The 18825-nt window shown below is 42.6% G+C and overlaps 1 protein-coding gene across 5 annotated transcripts in view; it reads left to right on the top strand.

Annotated features, from left to right (window-relative positions):
* The first annotated feature begins 10218 nt into the window (after positions 1-10218).
* Positions 10219-18825, top strand: part of MRPS31 (mitochondrial ribosomal protein S31) — a 56506-nt gene continuing 47899 nt past the window's right edge. For 4 of the 5 annotated variants that reach the window (XR_004178671.1, XR_004178673.1, XM_031655791.1 and 1 more), the window contains exons 1-2: positions 10219-10440; positions 14346-14630. Coding sequence is in view for 3 of the 5 variants with exons in the window: in XM_031655791.1 (XP_031511651.1) it covers positions 10316-10440; positions 14346-14630 (410 nt within the window). In the remaining 2 variants the exon portion in view is untranslated. Of the gene's footprint in view, positions 10441-10770; positions 12000-14345; positions 14631-18825 lie in introns of those variants that run through there. The other variant, XM_031655792.1, reaches the window with a different exon arrangement.

Below are 18825 nucleotides of genomic sequence, written 5' to 3'. Positions count from 1 at the left end.
CAACACTTGGAGGAGATTGGCATTAGCATGATTGCTTGAGAACAGGGTCAGCAAGCTTTTTCTGAAGAGAACCAGCCAGTAAATATGTCAGGCTTTGCAGGGCATGTGGTCCTTGTCACATATATTCAACTCTGCCATTGTAGAGCCAAAGCAGCTAGAGACACCGGAAACAAATCCTTATGTCTATGTTCCAGTGTCCCTGTGGACACTGAAAGTTGAATTTTATATATTTTTTATCTGGCACAAAGAATTTTTTTCTTTTTTCTTTTTTTTCCCAACCATTTGAAACTATAAAAAGCATTTTGTATGGTGTGAAGCCATACAAAAACAGGTGGCAGGCCAGATTTGGCTAGCAGGCTGCGGTTGGTCAACCCCTGGTTTGGAGCAATGAGGACTCATCCCCTTGGGGCTGTGGGAGGGTCCACCTTCCTGGAGACATCACCATCCAAACCTGAAAAAAAGAAGGGCAAGGGAAGGGTTGTTGGGCAACTGAGAATGTCCCATACAGCATATTAAGGATACGGGAAAATGCTGAGGGATATAATAATTTTTAAAAAGCAGATTACATGTCATGTGCAGGATGATCCCCACCAATTCCGCCTGTTGAAATCCCTGCCATTCACCGAGATCTATGTTACACGCAGCCACCTCATAGCACCTGTTTCTGGTTCTCAGAAAGCAAATCGAAGCATTCCTTCCTATCAGTAACAAACTTCCCTTTAGTACCCATCCTGTGTTGGATGCTGTCAACCCAAACTAACTGCTGGAAATGCAGAAGTGAAAGAGCCAACGGCTAGCCTCAAAGAAATCATGGTCCAAGCAGAGGAGGAAGAAACAAGCAATTATAATCCGGGGGGCATGCGGCGAGAGGCTTGTGGGTAGTGAGGGCATCCCAGGAGGGCATGAACGAGGAATGGGGTAGAAGGTTTCAGGGGAGGGCCACAGGAGACCTCCATGCCAACATGGATTTTGCAAAGCAAGTCGCCTTTCGTTAAGAGGATTAATGTAGGCTGGTGTATGACCTACCACAGGGGCTGGAAGACTTGCAACTAGGCCAGGCTCTTAGGTGTAATCAACAAAAGCACAAAAAGGATTGATTAAAAGGATTACAAGGATATAGAGTGACTCTTCTGCTTGATGGATGGGGACATAAAGGGCCATGAAGGGCTTCCTGAAACAAGGCCCTACATCCACTGCAGATCTGGCCTGCGGCGGAAGCCACTGCTGCTGCCCCTCTAGGGCTCTGGATTTGATGGTTTGTGATGCTGCCCCTTCTTGTGCCAGGGCCACACGCTGGTAACTATTGCTTCTCCAAAGCCTGGTGCCTGCGTTACCAGCATCGCCTGATACATCACTTCTACACCACGCCCACTGCCTTGGATTGCTCATCTCTAAGTTGGTATCTTGTGTAGACGAAGCTGACGGAGGGAGGCTGGGTCATGTGCCTGTACCTGACCTGTACTTCTCTGCAAAGAAGCCTGGCCGCGTGTGATCTCTGGCATCTGCCTTGGGGAGGCAGGACTCATTCTTGTGTTAGGAAATTCCCAGAACATAGGCAGGGTTTTCAAACCCTGCTAAGCAGCCAGAAAACATGACACGTGTCCACTCTACATGGACCGAGCATTCCAGTCCGAGAAAACATGCAAAGGCACGGAGGTGTGAACCAGCAGAGCACGTTTGGGGAACGGTAAGCAGTTTGGTTCTGCAGAAGAGTAGAGCAGGGAGTGCCGGGAGAGTGACTTGGAGCAGCCGGCAGGAGTCCCTGCTGAACTCATGGCCCCTGTGGCTCCAACCACAAGGGCAAGTACCTATTTTTTTTTTTTTTTTGTCGGGGGGGCGAACAGAAATTTTTTTCTGTCACCGAGGCTGGAGTGCAGTGGCATGATCACAGCTCACCACAGCCTCGAACTCCTGGGCTCAGGCAATCCTCCCACCTCAGTCTCCTGAGTACTACAGGTGTGCGCTGCCACCCCCACATAATTTTTGTATTTTTCTGTAAAGATGGGGTTTTGCCATATTGCCCAGGCTGGTCTTGAACTCCTGGTTTCAAGTGATCCTCCTGCCTTGGCCGCACTAGGATTACAGGTGTTAGCTACTCCACCCAGGAAGGGCAAGTACTTGTATCTTAGGCCCTGCTGAGGCCTAGGAGCTGTGACTTACTCCTTGCCTGGCCCAGGGCTCTGCCCCTGGTGAGTTTTAGTATCTGTCTAAAGGGATCGTTATCATAAATCTGTTGAATTGCATCATTGTTGTGAAGTAGCAAGTGTACACAGCTTCTCTCTCTCTCTCTCTCGTGTGCACATATCTGCAATGTACTATTTATAATTACATTTATAATGGTTCCCCCAGTAAAAAAATCTGAATTTAGACCCTTTATATCTAAATATTTATATGGCACCCATCACTAGATACTTAGCTGTTTATAAATGTTTTTAAAGTACTTTCATTAAATTAATTATTCTGGTCAAACATAGGCAGATACAACCATTGAAAGGACACACAAATAAAGGCCCAGCACAGTTGAGACGCCATCACCTTAGCACTTAGCATGCAAGCTCTGGGTCAGACACCTGAAAGGAAAATCCTAGCCTCTCTGCTTCCAGCTGGATGAGTCAGAAAAGTCTCTGAATTAACTTTTTCACAGCAAAAGAAGTTTAAAATGTTAGTTGTGTATCCTGATAGAAAATATAGACTTAAAAAAATTTTTTTTTAGAGACTGGGGTCTTGCTATGTTGCTCACGCTGGTATTGAACTCCTGGCATCAAAGTTTCCTCTTGTAACAGCAATTGTGCCTGGCTAATATAAACATTTGTTTTTTCTTTCCACAAATACTGATTGACCATGAAGGAAGTACCAGGCACAGTTCTAGGCTCTTGGGATAAAGTAGTGAACAAGGCTGACAGAGGTCCCTGCTCTCCTAGAGCTTACATTCTAGCCGGGAGGCTGATGATGAAAAAGGAAACCATGTAATTCATAAGGCCTGTAAATTCCACTAGGAGAGAGAATGTGTTGCATTTGTACCTTGATCTGTCTCAAGTGCATAAGACAGGGCATATGATCAGGCATTCAATGAACGTGTTGAATGAATGGAAGGAGATTATTTCAGATAGTGCTGCATGTAGGAAGACAAGGAAACAGCACGACATGACAGAGTGGGAAGGTCGGCTTGGCTAGACATGGTGCACTCCTGAGAAAGCCCTGCTGAGCTAAAGTGGATGATGTGAAGGAAACAATCGTGGGACAGTATTTGGAATGGCTATTCCAGGCCAAAGAAGATTCTGTGCCTAAGCTGAAGGCCCCGAGGCAGGGCTGTGCTAGACCTGCACAAAGAAAGATGGAAAGGAATGAATGGATGTCACAGCACAGGGACCAATCATTTGTGGGTCATTGGCAGGCCTGTCTTTTATCTAACAGGAGACTGTTTCTGCCTCCAGAGGGCACTTCAACATAACAAATGTTATCTAAGGGCCAGCTTGGGTCCCCACTTAGAGAAGCAGTTTCCTGAAGGCATAACTTGAGGGGCCAGGAATGCAAAAAGAAAATAATCTCAGCTGAGGCCTTTGCTTATTGAAATTTGAAAGCATTTCTTTTAAAAATTAAATTTTCTTGAGATAGTTAGTACAATAAGCTAGCAATGTGGGTTTTCGTACAGTAGTATTAGTTGAATAACATAGCCCTCCCCCTGGTGGAGAGATGACAGAGGAGTTTGACATGTAGGAGAGGAGACGAAAAGCTAATTTAGAGAGATCTTGGCAAGGGTGTCAGGCCTGGGTGAGACCCAAAGCAAGGAGGTTCTGAGAAGCTAGAAGGCAACATAGAGACGGGCCAAGGGACAGGAGAAAATGAGTACAAGAAGTCAAGAGGATGGGCGGGGGGGAACCAGAGTACTTTGATGTACTTTAGAAATTGACCTGAGGACAGTTCTGCCTGGTCATATTTCTGTCATCTCCAAAAATTATGTGCTAAGCACGATTTCAGCATATTTCTATGTCATAAGCTGTGCAATACACATTAGCGTGACATGATCCTGGTCTTCCATGAACTTAAAATCCAAAGCAATTTTAAACATGAATATACTAAGAATGACTCATCTTACGTGGAGGGGAAAGACAAGTATCTAGGCAATCTAATTTGAAGGGCATGAAACCACTTCCTCTTCCGTCCCGTCTCCCGTAAGTTCTGCTGCCGTGGGCCTCTCTGTGCCCCTCCCCCTTACTTTGTCTTTTGACTTTGGGCACTAAAGACCTTGTGAAGAAGGTAATGGGCTCTAGGAGACTCATCCATCTAGGTGCAACCTCTCTGGGCCCCCACAGGCCTGGCACCTGTTGCATTATATATCTTGTTCCACATCTGTGATCCCTGCTGGATCACCAGCCCCTTGAAGCAGGGAGCAAGTCATACTCATCCCTGTGTTCCAAGGAGACTAAAGCTACATTTTTCACACAATGTTATACATTTACACTAATATCATCTATCTATATATTATATAAACATGCATGTATGTTCATCTATTGCTTTTTTTTTTTGACACAGGATCTTGCTCTGTCACCCAGGCCCGAGTGCAGTGGTATGATCACGGCTCACCGCAACCTCCACCTCCTGGGTACAAGCAATCCTCCCACCTCAGCCTCCCAAGTAGTTAGGACTGCAAGTGCACGCCACCACACCCGGCTAATTTTTTTTGGTATGTTTTGTGGAGATGGGATTTCCCCATGTTGCCCAGCTGGTCTCTAACTCCTGGGCTCAAGCAATCCACTCGCCTCAGCCTCCTAAAGTGCTGTTTTAGGCTGTGTTTGATACTGTAGTTCGATCTGGTTTATAAGATAGACCAGCTGGAGATTTTATATATATATATATATTCATTCCAGAAAGAAAGAAAAGAATTTCTCAACTTGGAAGATGCAAAGACAAAAATGCTCTTAATCCACCTAGGAAAAAAGAAGGGAAATACCACAGCCAGTGTAGTACCACACACATCATCCATCACCCAAATCAGGAAACCTCATGACAAGTTATGTCCCCAGTGAGCCCATCCAGCCTCCTTTTTTGCTTCTTTCTGTGCCTTCAGCTAGTACACCACCTTTGGAAAGATGTTCATAATCCTTTAATACTTTTGCTAGTGGAGCCACAAGTAAATTGAAGTAGGTAGCTGAAACTGCTGGACAACTGGGTTTATTCTGCAGGCTTATTTCACAAAGAGCAAACCTCAGAAGACTGGGGACATTGCTGACCTGGATAGTTGGATTTTCAAATATTGACCATTCCTGGACTCCTTGCTACAGGGTGTCATACATTTGCTGTGACACAGGACTGGTCTTGTTGGATAATTCTGATGCCAATGAGAAAATTAAATGAGATAAGAATGTAAATGGTTTAGTATGCAACAATGGCAGTTAGTGGTGTTATTATTCTCATTACCATATTGTGCATGTTTATGCTGCCTCCTGATTTTATTGGAAAAAGTCTGACATGCTTGTTTACACAGAGGCATTGAAAGTTAATTCAGAGTTGATTTTAGGGAAAAGGATTACTTTGGACATAAAATATACAGCTTTATAGGCATATTCATTGGGAAATGAAGTTACATATATGGACAATTCTAGTGACTAAAAAGCAATTAATAGAATCAATTACATTTTATTGCCTATGAAGTTCATAGACAAAGTATGATGGAAAAATGGCATAAAACAAACAGCAGAATATGATACATTTTAATGCACAGGCAAAGTAGCCACAGAGCTTGTAAACCTCACTTGTGCTGTGACATTCGTGTTCTGCCATCCTGCCACTTGGGAGAAGGAGCTTCATTGTTTTTACCCTTTTGTGATCCACTAGCATGAACTAGTGGCTAGTTCATGCATATTGGCAGAACATTCTAAATTGTTCTGAATCTTTCTAGATGTATTATTAATTCACTTAGATCTTTCCGAGATAGATTATTTACTAGATTTAAAGTGTTTCTAAGAATTAGTATAGTAATTAAGTAATGGTAGAAATGAATCTGGGATACATTAAATATTGTGGGAAAGAAGTTCATTGCAATGAAGTGAAATTGCTTGTACCATTAATTAAGCTGCTACTTTAATATCTTCACTGTTGTTTTGTAACTTTATAAGAGTTAGCTTGCTTTAGGCCTGGCACGGTGTGGAGAGAGGCCCAGCCAGCCCCTGTTTCTTCCAGCTATTCCAGCTGAGGCATCAGATGTGTGGGTGAAGAAACCATCCTGGACATTCAGTCTTATCTGATGGCAACCACATGAGGGATCAAAGTGGGGACCACCCAGCTGAGCCCCGTCCACCACAGAACCAGGATAGATAATAAATTGTTGTTTTAAGATACTAAGTGTTAGGATGGTTTGTTGTGCAGCAATGGATAACTGGAATATAGGGTGATTTTGTTTCTTCATTTTCTTGTAAGGCTTGTTGAGTTAATTCGTATAGAATTTTATGAGATAGCTAGGACAAAGTCACCGTTCTGTATCAGGAGCAATTTCAGTTGATTTTCTATTTCTTGCCTTGTTTCTAACAAGTACATTTCCAAGGGGCCCTGGGAAGAAAATGACTGGTGAATCAAATACCATAATAGAAAGTTAGGGGAGGAAAAACATTTTCTACTTTCGGCTTTATTTTTGTCACTCTCATAAATGATTGCTCTGGAAAAAAAATTACACAAGTTATATTAGTTTTTCAAAGGATAGACTTGAAATTTGGGGGGAATTTATTGAAATTCTCTGTATGGTTTAATTTATGGCCAAGTAGAACTATCCTATTCTCTTTTTCATTAAAGTGAATTTTATTTATTTATTTAGAGATAGGGTTTCTCTCTGTCATCTAGGCTGGAGTGCAGTGGCTCAGTCACTGCTCACCGCAGCCTCCACCTTCTGAGCTCAAGCGGTCCTCCCACTTCAGCCTCCCAAGTAGCTGGGGCCACAGGTGCACCATGCCCAGCTAATTTTTTTATTTTTTTGTAGAGACAGGGTCATGAGTTCAGCTTAAATTCCAGAAGAAGAGAATAGCTATAGGTGGACAACAGCAATCCCTGCCAGAGTGCGACTGGATGGGGCAGGAGACTACATTAACCACGGTGGTCAACGAAAGCCTCTTTTGTAAGAAAGTGATAGTGGAAGGAACCAAATGGTAGAGAATACTAAATTTCAATTCTGGCTTGTGACCCTCAGCCAGGCACTTTCACATAGTCACAGCCTATCTGCCTGTATGCGGCAGGGAGGTAATTTACTGTGTCTGCACTACCTTAGAGTAGATTAAGAACAGGGTAAATGGGACAAGATCGTCCCCAGAGAGCTGTAAAGAGAATTGAGATAAGAGTTTTTCATCTCCTTTGTCAAGTTTTTTAGGGTTTTAAAGAAACCCATTTTGAAGGAATATTATAAGAAATCTGGCTGGCCAGGCTCCGCGCCTGTAATCCTGCTTTAGGAGGCTTAGGTGCAGGGCAGATCCGAGGTCAGGAGGGTAGGGAGACCATCCTGGCTAACAAGTGAAACCCGTCTCTACTAAAAAATACAAAAAATTAGCGGGTGTGGTGGCGGGCATGCCAGCAGATCCCAGCTACTCGGGAGGCTGAGGCAGGAAATGGCCTGAACCTGGGAGGCCGGAGCTGCAGTGAGCTGAGGATCCGACCACTGCCGCCTCCAGCCTGAAGTGACAGGAGAAATGAGGACTCAGATCTCAAAAAAAAAAATGAAAAGAAAAAAGAAAAGAAGAAGGAAGGAAAAAGAAAGAAGGAAGGAAAGAAAGAAGGAAGGAAGGACTGGAAGGAGAAAAAGATGAAGTAACTATTAAATGTGATCCACATGGACTGCTTATTACACTCGAGAATGGATTTTCCACTGGGTATCAAGTGATATCAAGAAAAGTATGCCATACTGCTAATATTCTATTTCTCCATCTAGGTGGAGGTTTATGTGGGTGTATTAACTCTGTGATCATTCCTTGAACACATTTTTGGTTAGGCGCGGTGGCTCATGCTTGTAATCTCGGCACTTTGGGAGGCCGAGATGGGAAGATCACCTGAAATCAAGAGTTTGAGACTAGCCTGGCCAACATAGTGAAACCCTGTCTCTACTAAAAATGCCAAAATTCGCTGGGGGTGGTGGCACACGGCTGTACTCCCAGCTACTCAGGAGGCTAGGGCAGGAGAATTGCTTGAACCTGGGAGGTGAGGTTGCAGTGAGCTGAGATAACACCACTGCACTCCAGCCTGGGTGACAGAGCAAGACTCCATCTCAACAATAACAAAAATACATTGTCATCAACATATTTATAATTCATATACTTTTCTGAATTGAAGTTGCTAAAGTTTATAGGAGGCTGTAGTTTTGGACAAGCTTCCTGTACTAGCCCCCAGCACACCAGACCAAACCAGAATAGTCACTTGTGCTAAGTGCCAAGTAATCAAACTGAACTTTGAAATCAGGGCCAGTTTTCCAAAAGCAGGAGATTCACAGCACCAATCAGAGGGGGCCTAATTTACCTGAGCCAGCTTGATAAGAAAATCCCTCTGTTTTAACCCTTTAATAAGGAAGGCAGCTTTGAAATGTCCAATCTGATTTTTATTCCCTGTTTCTATTTTCTTCAACCCTTTTGTGCTTATAAAGCCAAACTCCTCTGCTCAACTCACTGGAACACTCACACTATTTTATAGAATGAGATGTCACCCTGTTCTAGAATCACAAATAAAAGCCAATTACACTAAATTTGCCATAATTTTGTTTTTTGACAAAGTTATGCTTCAATTTTTTTTAAGTTTGGTTTTTTACAAATCAGACAAAGTAAGCATCCCCAAGTGTACTGTGTAGAGCATTCAGTGACAAAGGTTCTGTTAGTGTTAGTGGATCTCAGGAAGATCTGCTCAATGTAAGCTCTGTTTGAGCATCACAAAAACTCTCCTCCCCACCTTGATTATTTTTTGAGAGGACGGGGAAAATGTTGATGTAAACTTTGGAATGCCTTTATGGATTTTAGGCTAGTGGTTCCTATGTGTCCTATTAGCCAACATTTCCCACTAGATTTATTCTCATGCCCTTCCAAGTTTGGGAACCCCACATCATTTCTGGGGTCACAGTTCCCTGTTTCATGACCGACAGGTAAAAGCCAAGTCTCTCTCTTGCATTTTTTAATCTTTTTTTTCTTTTATTATTATTATTATTATTTTTTTGAGACAGAGTCTCTGTTGCCCAGGCTGGAGTGCAGTGGCACAATCTTGGCTCACTGCAGCCTCCGCCTTCCGGGTTCAAGCTATTCTCCTGTGTCAGCCTCCCGAGTAGCTGGGATTATAGGCACTCGCCATCACGCCAGGCTAATTTTTGCATTTTTAGTAGAGTCGGGGTTTCACCGTGTTGGCCAGGCTGGTCTTGAACCCCTGGCCTCAAGTGATCCACCCGCCTCGGCTTCCCAAAGTGCTGGGATTACAGGTATGAGCCACTCTCCCCTAAGCACCCAAAGCGTAAAATCCTTTTTTTTTTTTGAGACAAGAGTCTAAGCTTTGTAGGCTGGAGTGCAATAAAGCGATCTGAGCTCACACAGCCCCCATCTCCCGAGTTCATGATTCTCCTGCACCTCAGCCTCCCCAGTAGCTGGGATTACAATTTTCCTTCCACCCGCCCGGCTAATTTTGTGTGTGTTTAGGTTTTTTTTAAGTAGAGATGGGGTTTCACCATGTTGGCCAGGCTGGTCTCGAACCTCAAGTGATCCACCCGCCTCGGCCTCCCGAAGTGCTGGGATCACAGGCGTGAGCCACCGTGCCCGGCCATTAAAGCCATTTTTGAAAAATGAAACCCATGTCTCATTCTGCCTCTACATCAAGAATAAAGACTGAAAGGAAACGCTAATTCATAGGGCAGCAGGTCTTTTAGTAATTTTTTTAAACCTCTTTGGTGGCCATTGAGCATTTTGAGAACGTGGTGAACCCTGTAGACCCTTTCCCTCCAAACATCGCAAAATATTGTCCGTTAAATAAGAGACTGATCTCACTGGCCCCATCTGTAGTTTTCGCACAACTGATTACGCCCTCCACTATCCGGTTCGCGGGTCTGGAACCCGCCTCGACCGGCGAACCGTTCCTGAACTCTGACAAGGAGTCCGCCTCTAAGACTCGCGGGGTGGGTGGGGTCGCTTGGAGGCAGCTGGCTCCGCCCGGCCGCGGGCGAGTCCGGAACACAGTTACCCGCTCCTGTTGCCCACCGGAACGCAAAGAGAGAGGAAGGCGCCAGGCTGGAAACGGAAGAGAGGGCGGGGACGTGTTTGGCAGCGGGACACACCATTTCGGTTGCGTTCTTGGTTCATTTTGTGACTCGGCGATGTTTCCTAGAGTCTCGACATTCCTACCTCTTCGCCCCCTTTCCCGCCACTTTTTGTCCTCTGGAAGCCCGGAGACATCAGCGGCTGCGATTATGCTACTCGCTGCTCGGCACGGAACGGTCAGGTACCGCAGTTCAGCGCTTTTGGCTCCGCAGGTCCTCAGGCAACCCCGTGCCTGGTCCTGTACATTTCAGTTATCCTCCGACTTCCTGGAGTCGATATTATTACCTGCTGGATCTTAGAAGCTATTGCTTTAAATCTGAGGAAAGAGAAATCCCAGAAAGAAAAGATGACTTGCCGAAGGTCATAGTGTGCATGGAAAATAGAGCTACGATTACAAGCTTGGTCGCTGTGCTCTTAATACTACACGCCGCGCCTCATTCCTCTTATCATCTGTCAGTTTACTCAGGTTCCAAAAGCAAAGTTGTTTTTACCTTTTGCCTCCCAAGATTTATTTGATAGTCTCATTTGTTTTCCTTCATTTATTCCTTAGTTCATTACTGAAAAACTTGAAAAACAGCGTGCCAGTACTGGTTGTAAACCCCAAGTGAGACAGTCCTGCCATCACGGAGCATGTAGTTCCAGCAAGTAGACAATTCAGGTGCTATGTAGTGAAGTCATAGCTGAGATAGTGTAGGTAAGCACAGAGTACTCTGTTCAGCCAACATGAGTGAATATTTGCTGGGATAGTAAATAGGGACACCTAAACATTGTAGGGGAGACTCAGGATATCGTTTCTGGAAAAAGTCTGATGCAATCTGGAGGACCACTGGTTGAAGTTAGCCAGGAAAAAAAGGGAATTGCGGCATACTTGGTTTTGGTATTTATCTTCTGAGAACTTTATTATGAAAACCTAATTCCACTGCATAAATTCCATGCGTAACACTCAGAAGGCAGTTTGGTTAAGTACAGTGCTGAAGCAGGTTAGTAGCAGTGAAGATGGGAAGGACCAGCTGAATGGAGGAGAAAAATTGCACAAGTAGAATTAAAGGGATGTGATATCATGGGATAATGGTAGGGTGGTCAGAGGTAGCTAAGATTTCAACTGGTTGGAGTATTAGGGTATTCTTAATGTTAACGGAAGAATGCGGAGCCAGGCTTGAGAAAGATTTGTACATATGTTATAATTTTTAGAAAACAAAAAATACCTGTTTACATTAGGGGGCCTTTTAATATAGAAAGTGTGAAAAATGGAAAGTCAGTCTGAAAGAGGAGTCTTGAATGTGGTTTTGAAGGTGTTGCAGTTGAAGTACTAATGAGATGCTGTCAGTGGAAACAAACTCAGGTGGGAGGTTAAATCTAGAGTTTTATTATTTTTAGTGCTGGGGGTTACTTAGATGTGATTTTCCTATCATATGGGTTCCTTTCTGTGGTACGATAGCTCTTGAAAGAAAACATTGTAGTAAAGATTATATGTGAGATTCATTCCCCTGATTACCACCTTTCTGTTAAAATACCTTGAATATTAATTTTAAATGTAAAATAATAGACCATTTTCTTAAATGGATTGTACCATATATTGAATGTTATAATGAGAGTCCTGTGTACTGATTATGAGGATACTAGTTATGCAGTTGGTTTTTTTCTAATTTTAAAGTGCCTGATTTGATAGCCTCTGACGTTTTCATTAGCAGATCAAATAGTTTGTTTCAGCATTTTTGGAAATTGCCATTTCTCTTTCATGTAAGTATCCTTAACCTGCAGCTGCCATTTTCTGCCTTTGAGAACTTGATACTATGTATGTGTGTGTGTATATATATATTTATTTATTTATTTTGGGACAGAGTCTCACTCTGTTGCTGAGGCTGGAGTGCAGTGCGCGATCTCGGCTCACTGCAACCTCCGCCTCCCGGGTTCAAGCGATTCTTCTGCCCCAGCCTCCCAAGTAGCTGGAACTACAGGCACCCACCACCACACCTGGCTAATTTTTGTATTTTTAGTAGAGACGGGATTTCACCATATTGGCCAGGCTGATCTCAAACTCCTGACCTCATGATCCTCCCACCTCCGCCTCCCAAACTGCTGGAATTACAGGGATGAGCCACCACACCAGCTGAACTTGATAAAATATTTAACCCAGTGTCTGATACAGGCTCTTGAGCTCACCCGCATGAGAATCACCTGGGGTCTTAGTTAAAAATGTTAAATTTCAAACTAAGAACTGTGTTTTAAGTCAGCTCTCTGTGTGATTTGTATAACCTCTTAAGATTCATAGCTACTGCTTTAACTTCTGTGGGCAACAGTTTGTTCTGTAAAGTGAGAATAATAAAACCTGTTCTGTAAAATTGTAAGGATTAAGTAACGTACATAGCTACTGTAATGTGGTCCCCTGACCAGCAGCGTTAGCATCACCTGGGAGTTTGTTAGAAATGTGAATTCTCAAGTGTCTCCTGGACAAAGCTGTTGAATCAGAATTCTTTGGTGGGACCAAAGTGTGTTTTAGCAAGGAGCATAGATAATTTCTATGGGCCAGGTGTGGTGGCTCACGCCTGAAATCCCAGCACTTTGGGAGGCGAGCAGATCTGTTGAGCCTAGGAATTCGAGCCTGGGCAACATGGCGAAACCTTGTCTCTACAAAAAATTAGTACCAGGTACCAGGAGGCTGAGGTGGGAGGATCACCTGAGCTCAGGGAGGTCGAGGCTGCAGTGAGCTGAGATCACGCCACTGCACTCCAGCCTATCTGACAGAGTGAGGCCCTGTCTCAAAAAAAAAAAAAAAATTCTGTGCATATTAATGTTTGAGAAGCAGTGCTGTAGCACGTCAGCTTCATAAAGGCAGGGACCATGAAATTCCTATTTACTAATATATTGTCAGTACCTAGGATAGTGCCCACCACAGAGTAGATATTCACTATATTTAATGAATGACTTTTTAATATACCCTCTTACTGAAACTAACATATTCAGAGTTTTGAAAGTTCTTCAGTAATCAAATACCAAAACAAGTTTTTAACCCCACAGAATAAAATTGGATATTTGGGTTACTTAGAATTAGGAAATGTTTTACGTGAGTCTAATATAGATGTAATCATTTGTGTTGTTCTTTTTCATAAATGTATCCGGTGAAGAAAGCAAAAGTGACATTTCTAGCCATTGATTATTGTCTTTTCTGTTCCATTCTAGCTTACCTTACAAATGGTTATGGGTTAAGTGGCATGTAGCTCGATGAAAATGTTGATCAGATTAGATAACACCCACTCAGAAAGTTTTTTTGAAATAATCTTTTTTATTGATAGAAATTTATTTTTGTATTGTTTAATTATAACTTTTTAAAGAGGTATTATGTTAAGAGCAAGGACTTGCAGTCAGTCACATTTGAGTTTGAATAATAAGTTGTCATTTATTAACCATGTCAGTGTTTTACTACCGAACCCTGGGGTAAATAGAGGGAGGGAACAGACTTGGGAGCACCAGCACCCCCAGACCTCCCCTGGCCACCCGAAGGACCAAGTGATCAATAGCTCAGCACACTTCTACGTATTTGTGGCACACAGTGTGTCTTAGTTCTTAGTGAGCTGTGAGCTACATGACTTTGGGACTTCTCTGATTTTCAGTTTCCTTATCTGCAAAATAGAGACCTTAGGGAGTTAATGTGGGTATGAGAAATGTACATAAAGTATATTACACAAGATGAGGCATGTAGTATATGCCAATAAATGTTAAGTTGCTGCTGTTATGGTTGTTAACAATAATTATAAAAGGAGACCAGCCTGACCAACATGGAGAAACCCCATCTTTACTAAAAATACAAAATTAGCCAGGCGTGGTGGCACATGCCTGTAATCCCAGCTACTCGGGAGTTTGAGGCAGGAGAATCGCTTGAACCTGGGAAGCAGAGGTTGCAGTGAGCCGAGATCGCACCATTGCACTCCAGCCTGGGCAACAAGAGTGAAAATCCATCTCAAAAAAGAAAAAAAAAAAAAAGCAAATGGAAAGGGCTTGAATTGAAAAAAATTTTAGATACATAGTGTTTTACTTTATTAGACTGCATTGTATTTTTCATTTTTTTTCTTTAATACATCTTTCCAGGATGAAAAATATCCAAAGATATTTTGGCACTAACAGCGTGATCTGTAGCAAGAAAGATGAGCAGTCTGTTCGAACTGATGAGACTTCCAAGGAGACTTCAGAGAGCCAAGACAGTGCAAAGGAAAATAGGAAAAAAGACTTGTTAGACATTATTAAGGGCATGAAAGTTGAATTAAGCACAGTAAATGTACAAACAACAAAGCCCCCCAACAGAAGACCACTTAAAAGTTTGGAAGCTACACTTGGCAGGCTTCAAAGAGCTACAGAATATGCTCCAAAGAAGAGGTAAATTTAATTGTAATTCAAATGTTGTTTGAAACTCCAGTAAGTTTTTCTTTTGGTAAAAAATATTTTTAATACAAGTACTTGGGAAATGTTGAATTAATGAAGAATAAATATCAGCTTGTAAACACAGGGACTCTAATAATTACTCGAGGCTGAGCGTGGTGGCTCACACCTGTAATCCCGGCACTTTGGGAGGCTGAGGCGGGTGGATCACTTGAGGTCAGCAGTTTGAGACCAGCCTGGCTAACATTGTGAAACCCCATCTCTACTAAAAATACAAAAATCAGCTGAGCATGGTGGCGTATGCTTGTAATCCCAGCAACTTGGGAGGCTGAGGCAGGAGGACCGCTTGAACCCAGGAGGCAGAGGTTTCAGTGAGCCGAGAATGGTGCCACTGCACTCCAGCCTAGAGGACAGAGTGAGACTCTGTCTTAAGCAACAACACCAACAAAATAATAATTACTTGAGAAATGCTGTTATTGTATTATATTTAAATAATAAGAGGATATCTGTACACAATCCAGAGAAAGGAAAAGAGAAGTGATCTCATTGAGAATTTCACTCTCTTACATATTTATCAGTGTTATTAACTGCCATGTAATTGCCTCTTTAAGCTGTTCATTAACAATATCATGTACATCTTGATTTGAAGGTAGCTTAATGTCTGTAAAGGACTTGCTTATTTAAAATTTTCCATTTTAAAGATTTCTGGAATAAAGTTTGAGCATGTTGATTACAACTGCTTTATATGACTTCCCTTGATCAATACCTATCAGTGCTTTCAGCTTTCTTGGTAGTTTCCTCAGAGTATTATAATTACTTGTGTTTGTCAAAAGAGTATTATATTTAATTCTAAGTGCAATCAGTGATATCTTGGCATTGTGCAGTAGGTTAAATGGCAGTATTTTTTTTAGTGCTGTGTAATGGTGTATTTCAATGATGTCATTAACTCAAGTAGTAAGGTATGTGGCTTTAGGATACTCATCACTGACTTCTGTTACCAGAACAAACAGATTTTAATAGAGTCTTCTGTTTCCCAGACTGATTTAACATTTTAATGGAACTTCCTGTTTTCTACATTATATCAAAAATACCTCTAGAAGGTATGACTGGGTGGTAGAGTAAGCTAATTCAGATGATCAGTACCCATAATAGGTACTTCTCCTCCTCCTCCTGCTTTTAGAAACAAAATGGTTATATAAAAATATATGGAAAAAATAATACAAACATATATAAATACTTATCAAGAGTGGCATTTTTAAAGCTCCTAGACCTATTTATGACCCATTATGTTGTTTATTATAATTATAATTGAATTAACTATTACAGAAATGGTAAAGTGAGTTGAATGCTTTGGAAAGAGTCAGTACAGGTCATTTAAAAATTTTCTTTCCAATTAGGTATGAGTGAGGCAAACATACATATGTGGGAAGATCATACACTTAGATTGCTTTGTAAGCTTTCTTACATTCTTGCTCCACTTTTCCACTGAAACTAAAATTGAGAATCTTGGAGGATGGATGTGATGTATATAAAAGATGTGCCTTAGAACCTCTATCATGGTCCTGTGTTCAAAGAAGAGGCTTTGGTCCCACATCAAAAGACTGGTGAATGAGGTACATTTGTTTTGAGTTTTTAAAAGGTGTCTTTTAATTATTTTTTTCCTCCCCTCCCCCTTTTTCAAGGACTCCAAGGTGCACGGGATTAGGTTAATCATGATCTTTGCTTCATGTGGCACTGTCATCATTGCTTCACACATAGCCTGCTTTTCTTTCTTTGTATTATATATTGAACCTTCATTGATATGGTTACCATGGCTACACTACCTCCCAAACTTAATGGCGTAAAGCATTCATTCATTATGCTCACAGATTCTGTGGGTTAGCGATTTGACTAGAACACAGTGGGGAAGGCCAGTCTGTGCTCTGTGATGTCTGGGGCCTCAATTGGAAGACTTGGAAGTCTGAGGCTGGAATCATCTGAAGTTTGCTCACTCATAGGTCTGGCAGTTGATGCTGGCTGTCAGCTGAGACCTTAGCTGAGGGTGTTAGCAGAAACACCTACCTGTGGCTTTCTTTGTGGCCTGGGCTTTATCACTGCATGGTGGCTGAGTTCCAGGGCGGGTGTCTTAAGAGAAAGTGAGCCAAGAGAAAGTTGTATTTTCCTTTTAATGACCTAGCCTTGTAATAAGATTGGACACTACCATGTTCACCCTTGTTCCACATTGATTTTCCTGGGATATTTGTTTTTAGTACAACCACTCCTGAGGAACAATCTTAACAAAGATAGAATGTCATTGATAGGAATGGAGCAATATACAGGTGGCCCTCTGTATGTGCAGGATCTGCATTCACAGATTCAACCAACTTCTGATTGAAAAATATATATTAAAAAAGCACAGTATAACAACTACTTACATAATTAGGTATTATAAGTAATCTAGAGATGATTTTAAAGTATTTGGAGGATATGCGTTACTTATACGCAGGTACTCTGCCATTTTATATAAGGGGCTTTTGCATCCATCCTGGTGGGGGCCAGAGCTGTTCCTGGAAACAATGCCCGTATCCCACGGTCCCACCTCCCCTGCAGATATGAAGGGACTGCTGTAATGTTACTGTGAACTGCCTAGTTTACATCATTATTGACGTGGTTGTGTTTTCCTGTGGTGCCCCGGAGTGCCTTAAGGCACAGTTTGGGAGCCAGGGTCCCAAGTAGAGAGCTTGTGTCTTCTCCATTCATCTTTAGCTGAGGTAGATTCCAGGCTGGAATCTGGAATCGTCTGAGGGCCCTTTTCCGGTAGTTGATACTGGCTGTTGGCTGAGGCTTTAGCTAGGGCTCTTGGCCAGTACACTTACCCATGGCCTTTCCATGTGCTTGGGTTTCTTGCCTGGTAACTGGGTTCCACAGACAAATGTCATGAGAGATGGAAGTGAAAGCTGTATCACATTATTTGATCTAGCCTCAGAAGTCACAGCATGTTACTTCTACCTTGTTCTGTTTATCAGGACAGTCACAAAGTTTCCCCTGGTTTTCAGGGGGGAAGATAGATTCTCTTGATGGATATGTGGCAATGTTTTGGAAGAGCATGTGGAACCAGAAGTGATGCTGTCACTATTTTCTCGAAGTATAATCTGCTTTGATTATACATCTGGTACCTAATAACGTAGAATTTCAGCTATATTATAGGCAACATTGTCATGACAAAATTGACCCCTGATTCATAGATTGCATCTGGCCTGGGAGAACTATGGGTACCTGATGGGGATACTATATTTAGGACATAAATGCAGTGATTCTTCTTACTGCATGTCCTTTGCAGGGACCCTGGAAACTGCATGTGGCCTTGTTACAAGAGATACTGGCTCCTGTGGGGCAGTAAGCCAGGCAGCTTGCAGATCTCGTGTCCTTACTCTAAGATGAATGACTATGTGAAGTGTCACCTGCACGAACACTGCAAAAACTCCTACTGAGAAGGACACCCAAGGCTGCCCTGCTGGCCTGCTGTAGTTCTGCCTTTCATCTTCTTGAATGGACTGGACCAGGTGTCACCTGTAGCGGTCCTTTGGGTCTGAATGTTTAGTGAAACCTAAGAATATCCCTGGTGGTGCAGCAATAACCAAAGTTTCTAGATCTGCTTTAACGTCCTCTTAACCTGATTTATTTGGGAGGCATCAGCTAACTATTACTCCCTTAATTGATCCCTGCTGGGAATTCATTATATTTCACACACCATCCGAAGTGCTAGAGATTGGACATTGAACAAAACAAAGTCTCTGCTTCCTACATTAAAATGGGGGGAGGGATGTAGGAGAGGAGATGTATGTATAACACACACACACACACACACACACAGTGTCTATACTATGTCAGGTGGTGAAACATGAAGAAAAATAAGAGTGATGGAGTTGGGCCAGGCACAGCCTATAATCCTAGCACTTTGGGAGGGTGAGGCAGGAGGATTGCTTGAGTTTAGGAGTTCAAGACCAGCCCGGCCAACATAGTGAGACCCGGTCTTTACAAAAAATGAAAAAAAAAAGCTGGGTGTGATTGCATGCACCTGTAGTCCCAGCTCCTCGGGAAGCTGAGGCAGGAGGATTGCTTGAGCTGAGGAGGTTGAGGCTGCAGTGAGCTGTGATTGTGTCACTGTACTCCAGCCTGGGTGGAAAAAAAAAAAAAAAAGAATAGGGGTGCT

Source organism: Papio anubis, chromosome 15, assembly GCF_008728515.1.
Source record: "Papio anubis isolate 15944 chromosome 15, Panubis1.0, whole genome shotgun sequence".
Lineage (NCBI taxonomy): Eukaryota > Metazoa > Chordata > Mammalia > Primates > Cercopithecidae > Papio > Papio anubis.
The sequence above is the reverse complement of the archived record's forward strand: the minus strand, read 5'-3'. Positions and strand labels throughout refer to the sequence as shown.